At 39.1% G+C, this 10,040-nt stretch overlaps 1 protein-coding gene across 2 annotated transcripts; it reads left to right on the plus strand.

The window, feature by feature from the left end:
- Positions 1-4,044: 4,044 nt before the first annotated feature.
- On the plus strand, positions 4,045-9,765 carry rbmx (RNA binding motif protein X-linked). 2 transcript variants are annotated; one of them, XM_082504436.1, is made up of 10 exons: positions 4,045-4,132; positions 4,455-4,580; positions 5,117-5,223; positions 5,309-5,474; positions 5,619-5,759; positions 5,963-6,080; positions 6,283-6,408; positions 6,490-6,581; positions 7,328-8,931; positions 9,638-9,765. In XM_082504436.1, the coding sequence occupies exons 1-9, from the start codon at positions 4,060-4,062 to the stop codon at positions 7,642-7,644; spliced, it is 1,266 nt and encodes a 421-aa protein (XP_082360562.1). In that variant the 5' UTR covers positions 4,045-4,059; the 3' UTR covers positions 7,645-8,931; positions 9,638-9,765. The 2 variants fall into 2 exon arrangements, with proteins under 2 accessions (XP_082360562.1, XP_082360563.1); XM_082504437.1 differs by having other exon boundaries at positions 4,055-4,345.
- Positions 9,766-10,040: the final 275 nt, after the last annotated feature.

Consider the following 10,040-nt stretch of genomic DNA (forward strand, 5'->3'; position numbering starts at 1 on the left):
TTTGCCAAAATGTGGACGCAAGAAAACTGTCACTAATGAAGAAACATCAGTGGCTGTCCTAGCTTCATTCAGCAAGAGCCCACAGCGTAGCACTCGCCGCATGTCACTGGTGAGTGGCATTAGTCGAACATCCCTTCGGCGGATATTAGCTACTCACAAATGGCACCCTTACAAACTCCAGCTACTGCAGCATCTCAACGAGGATGACCCAGATCGGCGCACAGAATTTGCAGAATGGACAAAACAAATTGGAACAGGGTCCTCAGTTCACGCAGAAGATTTCGTTCAGTGATCAGGCAAACTTTTATGTGAATGGTGAAGTTAACAAACAAAACCACCGCTATTGGTCTGACACTAACCCACATTGGATGGATCCCTCCAAGACTGTTGGAACAACAAAAGTGATGGTGTGGTATATGGGGTACAACGATAGTGGGTCCATTCTTCATCAATGGAAACCTCAAGGCCACTAGATATCTGAAATTGCTACATGATGATGTGTTTCCCTCTTTATGCACTGAAGCTGGCACGTTCCCTGAGTTTTTCCAGCAAGATGGTGCACCACCACATTATGGGTGCCAGGTCCGAGCTTTCCTAGATGAACAGTTTCCTGGAAAGTGGATTGGTCTCCCGATCTGACCCCCTTAGACTTTTATCTTTGGGGTCATCTGAAGGCAATTGTCTATGGTGTGAAGATACGAGATGTGCAGCACCTGAAACTACGGATACTGGATGCCTGTGCTGGCATTTCTCCTGCGGTGTTGCTATCAGTGTGTGAAGAGTGGGAGAAGAGGGTTGCATTGACAATGCAACACAATGGGCAGCACATTGAACACATTTTATAAGTGGTCAGAAACTTGTAAATAACTCATGAAAGAATAAAGTTACGTTGAAACCAAGCACACCATTGTTTTTCTTGTGACATTACCAATAAGTTTGATGTGTCACATGGCCCTCTTCCTATTGAAAAAACAAAAGTTGTATCCAAGATGGCCGACTTCTAAATGGCCACCACCCATCTTGAGGAGTTTGCCCCCTCACATATACTAATGTGCCACAAACAGGACTTTAATATCACCAACCATTCCCATTTTATTACAGTGTATCCATATAAATGGCCCACCCTGTACTGCATTGGTTTTATGAAAGCTTCGCTATTCAGTTCATAGCTGAACTGAAGAAACATTAGGATGAGAGGTGAAACATTTTAACAAACTTAAAACATTCCTCCTTTTTTAAGCTCTTAATGCTGTTCAAGTCCCCTATTAAAAAGGGCACTGTAACTGCAACTTTATTGAACATAAACATTCTTTATAGTTAGAAAACAATATGGAAGCATTTGCTTTTTAAACACATAAAATTTTAATGTTTCTACCAAGCAAGCATCTATAAAAACATGAACATTTATTGTTACTCATGGTTTTTCTTGCCAATCGGTTGCAGCAGATGGCTGCACCTCCCTGAGCTGGCTCTGCTGGTTCCACTGGCTCTGCTGGTTCTGCTGGTTCTGCTTTCCTGCTGAAAGGGAATTCGTCCTTGTGATTGTTGAAATATGCTTGCTCATAGTATGTTATTGGATTGTTGGGGTTTTCTCAAAAAATGTAGGATCTTAAGGAACCTTAAGTATAAAGCACCTTGAGGTGACTGTTCTTCCCAATTGGCACATTCTAAACAGGGATAAGTTAATATGGGACTGACTGAATTATCTGCAGTTTTGTAATTCAATTTGATTTAAATAACTTGTATGAGACAACATCTTTTAATTCAACATCCTTTTTTTAACAATTTAATTTTACATACAAAAGATAGTATATTCAAGAAAAACCTAGTGCATTATAAAATGGGAATAGTCGCCAATTACAATACAACTACAATTATTTTGTCTACACAGCCATCATCCAGTCTGTCCTGTGTGTCTGGTTCCACTCAGCCACGAAGCAGGACACTCCCAGACAAACTCTTTCAACTGCTGCCTTCAGGCAGGCGCTACAGTGTTGTTTGCCAAAACCAGCTACCACAGAAACAGTTTATTCCCCAGGCTGTCACTCTGATGAACACTGTGAAATGACCCACTGTTATATCATTCAGGTCATATAAACATATGCAGTTTTGCACTCATTGTTTGTATAGTTTCTTAAGACCTATCTATTATATACCACTGTTTTGGTGTGCTCATACATGTTGTGTATCACTGTCACATGTGTTTTTGCCCCTCCTGATAGTCCTTACACATTGTTATTGAAAATTTGTACACTTCTCCATTCCTCAGGCATCCCATGATTAAAAAAATCCACTGCTCTCTCTCTTAGACATCTCTATACCTACACAGATATATCAATTCAACCAGCTGGCTTTCTAATGATTAAGAAAATTACTAATACCCTTAAATGTAGCTTATCATTATATTATAAAATTTGCTTGCCAACTATTAACTCATGTGTTCATAATGATATTTTAATTTTTTTTTTAAATTTAAATAGTGCCAAATCACAACAGTCACCACAAGGTGAAACAGAAAGAAACTCCAGGCAGAACCAGGCTCTGGCAGAACCAGGCCCAGGGAGGGGCAGCCACATGCTGTGACCAGTTGTGGAAGAGAGTGGAAGAGAGTCATATTTTAAAAATAAACTAATGATTCAGTGCATAGTTTAAAAATAACTAATGGTTAAAAGCCTTCAGTTAATCCAAAATGCTGTAGCAAGAGTACTGACAGGAAGTAGAAAGAGAGAGCATGTTTCTCCAGTATTGGCTTCCCTTCATTGGCTTCCTGTTAAATCCAGAATTTAATTCCAAATCCTGCTCCTCACAAACAAGGTATTAAATAATCAGGCCCCATCTTATCTTAATGACCTTGTAGTACCATATCACCCTATTAGAGCACTTCACTCTCGCACTGCAGGCTTACTTGTTGTTCCTAGAGTATTTAAAAGTAGAATGGGAGGCAGAGCCTTCAGTTTTCAGGCTCCTCTTCTGTGGAACTAGCTTCCAGTTTGGATTCGGGAGACAGACACTATCTCTACTTTTAAGATTAGGCTTAAAACTTTCCTTTTTGCTAAAGCACATAGTTAGGGCTGGACCAGGTGACCTTGAATCCTCCCTTAGTTGTGCTGCAATAGAGGGACAATATGGTGCTATGAGGTCTTTAAGATAAGATGGGGCCTGATGAGTCAAGACCTTGTATGTAAGGAGAAGGATTTCAAATTGGATTCTGGATTTAACAGAGCCAGTGAAGAGAAGCTCATATAGGATAAATATGGTTTCTGTTTCTAGTGCCTATTAGCACTGTTGCTACAGCATTCTTGATCAACTGAAGGCTCTTTAGGGAGGTTTTAGACTTGATAATAACAAATTACAATTGTCCAGCCTAGAAGTGATAAATGTCCATTTTTTTCAGCAACACTCTGAGATGGGATGTTTCTAATTGTATGGCCTATAGTGTAATCATCAGTTTTATCTAAATTTATAAGCAGTAAACTAGTGGTCATCCCAGCTTTTATGTCTTTATGACATTCCAGCAGTTTAACTAATTGTTGCTGTTCATCAGGCTTCAAGGATAAATAAAGTGAAGATTAAACTGCATTACAGTGAAAGTGTATGCAATGCATTCTAATAAGGAAAGCAAGGAAATGTAATTAGAATTGGTCCATATGTAACCTTTGTGTGCAAAGAAGATTCCACATTTACATTTAAAAATCGGGATCTATTAGATAGATATGATTACAATCACTTCAGTGCAGTTCCTTTAATACCTACAGCACTGACTAATCTCTGTAGTAAAATATTATATTCAAGAGTTACAAATATTGCACTGAGTTCTAGCAGGATAAGCAAAGAGACTAGTCTAGTGTCAGAGGCCATAAGAAGATCATTTGTAACCTAATACGGTTTATGTACTATGACGAATTCTGACTGAACTGCTCAAATTATGCAATATATATTTTTAAGTGCGAGTAGTTTTGAACATGTAGAATGACATGGCATTGTAGAATATGGAGTAATGCTTCTGGACTCTAGGCGGCAGCATCACAATTGGGGTCAACTGGTCTACGGGAAACGGAAATGAAGAAGAAGGGTGAGAAGGCGGAGAGAGGAACCATTTTTATCGTCGCTGTAGCTTTGATAAAGTCGCGGGGTAATGCAGTTAGTTGTGTGTATGCATGCTAAAATTTAAGCTGTAATTTTTTTACATTTGCTTTTAAAGTAGCTTGTTGGTAGACGTGAAGCAGAGTCTTTTGTTAGTAGCGAAATACTTATTAGCTAACGGGCTAAAGAAGCAGCTGAAATCGGTAGCATTTTTATCGCCATTTTGCGCATTCAGTAGCTCCCTACTTTTGGCAGCAGAAAGGTAATTCCAAAGTAATGTGTGGCTGTTTATTTCAGGATACAGCGTTCCTTTCTGTTTCAGGGTTGATGCTCATTTTTAAGTTAAATGTATGGTCTTTCTTTCCTTTTAGGTTGCAGACTTCGGAGCATGGCGGAGGCCGACCGACCAGGGAAGCTCTTCATCGGCGGACTGAATACGGAGACCACCGAAAAGGCCTTGGAGCAGTACTTCAGCAAATATGGCAGGATTGTGGAAGGTGGGAATGGAACCCCTTTTGGCCATATCATGTTCAGTGCATATCCTGGATAAAGTACTTCTAAAATTGCTCAGTGTTTGCTGTTTGGCGCCTTTATTCTGGCAAATGGGTGGTAGCGAAATAATGGAACAAATTTTTATTCATCTGTGTGTATATTTAAATTTACTGTTACAGCGTAGGGAAATCTGAATAACCCCTTTTTAATACACTAACTTTGCAGTTTTACCATCTTCTACGTTATCCACATAGTTTGTGACATTTTTTCCACTTCATTTAAAAGAAAGCCTGTTCTTCCAAACTCTAATGTATAATACTGTATTTACTGTAAATGGCCGTATAGTCTTGCTGAGGGAAATAAAAAACCTATGAACCATGAAAGGGACACAAAGAAACCGAAATTAGTCACTTTCGATTATGGGGTGTCATAGAAGTGTGCCTTTATCTAATTTAAACTGTTAAAATGAGTCACTTTTGTATTTAACTTGGCTAATTGAAAAACACAAGCTCACTTCTGATCATCAATTCCTTTATTTCAGTTCTTTTGATGAAGGATCGTGAAACAAACAAATCAAGAGGCTTTGCATTTGTAACTTTTGAAAGTCCTGCTGATGCAAAGGATGCAGCACGCGAAATGAATGGAAAGGTAAGTGATGACTCGAATTGGCTGTAATAAAAATAAAAAAGAATCAGCTAAAAAATATGATTTATACTTGTAACTCTTCTACCAGTCTCTTGATGGCAAGCCTATCAAGGTTGAGCAAGCTACAAAACCTCAGTTTGAGAGTGCTGGCAGGCGCGGACCTCCACCCATGCACTCTCGCAGTCGCGGGCCACCCAGAGGTCCACGTGGTTCAAGGGGAGGTCCTGGTGGAATGAGAGGCCCCCCATCAAGAGGTAATTTATTTAGTTATTTTTTTGGGTCTGCTCAGTTTGTAAATTGAAAGAATCTGTGTAATGATATAATAATCTCTGGATGGATTTTTGTTGCAGCTTTTGAATGTAGTATATTAATATGTGCATTTCTTGTTTGTTTAAAAGACTACTATGATTCAGGAAGTGTAGAACCCTTCTTTAAAGGGATGTCATCCAGAGGCCCCCCTCCAATGAAACGAGGGCCCCCTATTCGAAATGGAGGTCCCCCACCCAAGAGGTCTGCCCCATCTGGTCCCATGAGCAGACGTAAGTGCTTGTACTCTGCAATATTTAAATGCAGGAAGTGATGTGGAAGAAATTACCAAAAAAAAAGTTAATTGCACAGATTTTAGTCTCTAGATTTAATTTAGTATCTAGTTTCTGTTTCTCTTGCAAATAACTAGATGGGATACTTCTGTCTCATGTTAATTTGGTAATTAATCTTCTCAGTTTCTCATTATGTGTTCCAGCTCCCATGTCAAGGGACAGAGATCCCTATGGTCCACCTCCACCTCGCAGAGACTCGATGATGTCCAGAAGGGATGATTATCCATCACCCAGAGATGACCATTACAACTCAAAAGACAGGTTGGTATTTTCGTAATACACACTAGTGTGACCATACATGGCAAACCTCAAGATTGATATACTGTAACATGCTGATAGTTGCTGTTACTTAGAGCTATTGTGGTCATCTTTTATATTTGAATTTTCTGTTTAAAAAGTCCACGTATTTAACACAAATGTATGCTCAGGAAACAGTATTGAGGTGTATTGTAATCTTTCACAGCTACTCCAGTCGGGATTACTCCAGAGATTCTAGGGACTATGGGCCACCTTCCAGAGATTATTCCTATAGAGAATATTCTAATTCCACTTCCCGCGATGACTACGGCTCAATGTCAAGAGGATACGGGTATGAGCCTGGATTGATACAAAAAGTAAAAACCTGAGGTCAGATCTTCCTTGGTTGTTAAGTGACAATTGCTTTTTGCAGTGACCGTGATGGTTATGGAGGAGGCAGGGAGCCAAGAAGCTATATGGACCGTCCTAGTGGTGGCTCCTACCGGGACTCATATGATGGTTACGGTAAGACATAACTCCATGAGTGAAATGACAATGTGTAATCGCTGTGGCACAAAGAAGAAGTGCGCAAATATTCAACCAAACCTGCCTTGTCCTATCACAAGATACTGCAGTTTTTTTTTGCATCCTCAGAGGAAACCACATGGTAATTTATTTTTTTCTTTCCCTGACCTACAATCCAAGTTGTATATTTTCATACTACTAGCAATATTTTACCATTGGCATCTCCACTGAAAAAACAAAAGTGTCTACATACCAAAGTCTGCATTACCCCTGCATTCATCAGGAGAATATGAGTTTGGCAATATCATGTGTATGTGATGCACCTCAAAGTTTTTGCAACCATAAGGAACCTCAAAAATCCTTGGAAACATCCGTTGCCCGTTATGTGTTGTCCAGCAAAGTACTCCCTCAAGGAGTAATCTTCAAAAACCATCAAGACAACTGAAAACCTCACCCTAACCTACACTTGGATCTCTAAATGGAAAAATGGCTACTCAAATCAAAGGCATGCTGAAATGGGTACCACTACCTATTTGTTCTGTGCTTGGATATATTACTGCGCATATCAACAAAATATCCATGTTAAGTATTAAAAGGGTGGAACATTTTAAATATGCCATCCATTAAATTTTATTTATTTTTTGTCACAGAATGAATTCTATTGGCAAAAAAAAATAGCACTTGACCGTGCAAAGAAAAATGTATAAATTGAACTTTGCCAATTACCTGAACCATTGACCCTGCAGGTAACTCTCGCAGCGCCCCACCTTCAAGGGGCCCCCCACCATCCTATGGTGGGAGCAGTGGAAGCAGTCGTTATGATGACTATGGCAGCAGTTCCCGGGATGGCTATGGCAGTCGTGACAGTTACCCCAACAGTCGGAGTGACCCATATCCACCTAGCCGTGGTGAGCGAATGGGCAGACAGGATAGGGGCCCAGCTCCCCCTGCCGAGAGAGGCTACCCTCCTCGTGACTCGTACAACAGCTCAAGTCGTGGAGGGCCACGTGGTGGCCGTGGTGGCAGTCGAGTCGATAGAGGAATGGCTCGCAGCAGATACTGAACTGGACTTGGAAATGTCATTAAACCAAACGTTAGTCTCCATGCACACTTAAAACGTGTTTTGGAGGAAGGACAAACTAGCCATGTCTAAATTTGTGGAATCTGAAGCTTAGTTTTGAACTGTGTCTTGACTTTCCCAATTTTCTTTTTTCTTTTATGTGTAAAAGTTTTTTTCTCTTGCTTATGTCAGTACAGTTACCAAGTGAGTGTTAGTTTTTTGTACTTTCAGTGCTGTTGAAATCTGCAATGCCCTATAAGTATGGCTTTCCTAATCTAATAAAGGTTTTAGTTGTACCATAACTTTTTCTCGATTTTTCAACAACAGACCGTAACAAATGTTACGTAACAACATGATCTCCTTAAAAAGGTCCTCTGTAAAACTTAGGTGAGTCTGCTAAATATTGGAGTGAGATGCGTTCATTCTTGCCACAAATGTACTTCCAACTGGACGCTACTGTTTTCACGGTTAGGCAAATGTTACTGTCAAAATGTTCCAATGTAGTTCCTTGGAAATGGATTCATCACCCTAGAGCCATTTGATGGCATGCAACGACCAAATGCAACTCGACTGATAGTCAACAGCTGGTAAGCAAAGCAAAACTCTTTGTTTCTCATCTGTAAATGAGTTTCTCATTGTCCTGTATTGCACTCTCCAGTCAAAGGGCGATATTCAAGGAAACTTGGCTTCAAGGGACAAAAGGAAAAAAGGAAGTCGACTGAAATGAACCTTTTCGTTGTAGTCCATTTTCGTCACTCAAAATTGTCAAAAGTGCAGCAACATGCCAAGAAGTTTCTTCCCTTTTCACCCGTGAATGCTTTTAACACCCATTTTACCAACTGAGCCCCAAGGCTCCTTTTTGCCCAACCAGTCATCCGACATCAGTAAAATGATTGGCAACCGTGCATTTTTACATCATGGGGTAATATTTAGTATTTTTTTTTTTCCTCTATAAACACCTCAAAGCAATCTTTAATTTAAAGACTTGGTATCAAAATCATTTCCTTGAGCATGCCAATTCAAACAATGGAGACCGTTGGAAGAGCACCATCATCCTAACTGCCAAACCGGAAAACAATGAAACGAATGTACAGTTGGACCAAGGACAACAATATCATTTTCAATTACCTCATAATACATAATTAAGAAAAAAGCCCCATACTAATATGATAATCTCATTGCAGGATGAACATTGCTTCAAGGCAATTGCCCTTTCAACATATCTGAATGTCTTCAAGTCCTGGACTAGTTGAGCTACAGTGCATCCGCATAACCATGTCTAACAGACTAGTAAGTCTTTATCTACCTGTACACAATTAAGATGGGGTGGACAACTTTTACTGCTGAGACATTTTACAGCAATTTTGCCCCAAATGATGAACACAATGTGTTTTAAAATCCATGTGAGCCTGTCAGCATCACTAATGATGTAAAGTAAAATCTTCAGTAATTGACTACAGTGGGCATTATGATTATTTTAATACCTTTTTGTATTTTCTGCATGTTAGGTATGTTTGTTTTCTTTTACTTGCATTATTTTCTGTAACTTATTAATGTAAAATGGGAATTTAGAGAATCCTAGAAAGTAGAGTTATGCAGGGCACTTTGATACCAACCTGTGTTTTTGAAAATGGTTTGATATGCCAAAAGAATTTAGTTTGTTTTTAAGATGCTAGGAGGAAAATAATTTGAGATATCAAATATACTTAGTTCTGTACAAAACATTTGAACCTCTTTTTATGCGGTGCTATGAGGAAGTTCCTGTTTGGCCCACTAAATGCAACAAACAAAACTAAGTTGGTTGAGTCCTGTTGTGACTCTGTACTATTTTCTTTTTAGATTACTTCCTGAAAGTCCTGTTATGGCTGCTGTGTATATTATTGTGTGTGTATAATTTGTAAAAAATAATCTGAAATTATGCAAAAAACTCCCAAGTTTGTTGGACAAATGATATTGTTGTTAAATTTAACTTTTTATTTCTTTTGCTGTCTTTCAGATGCTGGCACAGCTTTCTGTTCAGAGGTCGGGCTGAATCTTCGTATTGAGCAACGCATTGAAAGTGGGAGAAATGTACAGCCATCAAATGAACTTTGTACTGTTTTCAATAAAAGCTTTGAAGAGGTTTTCCGTTTGCTGTTTTGTTGTCCTGAAATTTAAGATTTTGGCCATGACATGATTAAACTTTTTTTTTTCTTTTTTTTTAGCCAAGACACTCATTATCTGCAAATATCACATTTTCCCCCATATAAGGCTTCATGTGGCATATGACCCATTTTCCATATTTGAAAAAAATTTGACCCAATTATGTTGAAGTTATTACTCTTTATTATATTAGACTTAAATAGTTGCCTCTTCTGAGTTATCAGTATGCAATTTGCATATATCGGTTTTCTGAGCCT

This window comes from Aulonocara stuartgranti (assembly GCF_965226115.1).
Source record: "Aulonocara stuartgranti genome assembly, chromosome: 2".
NCBI classification, from domain to species: Eukaryota; Metazoa; Chordata; class Actinopteri; order Cichliformes; family Cichlidae; genus Aulonocara; species Aulonocara stuartgranti.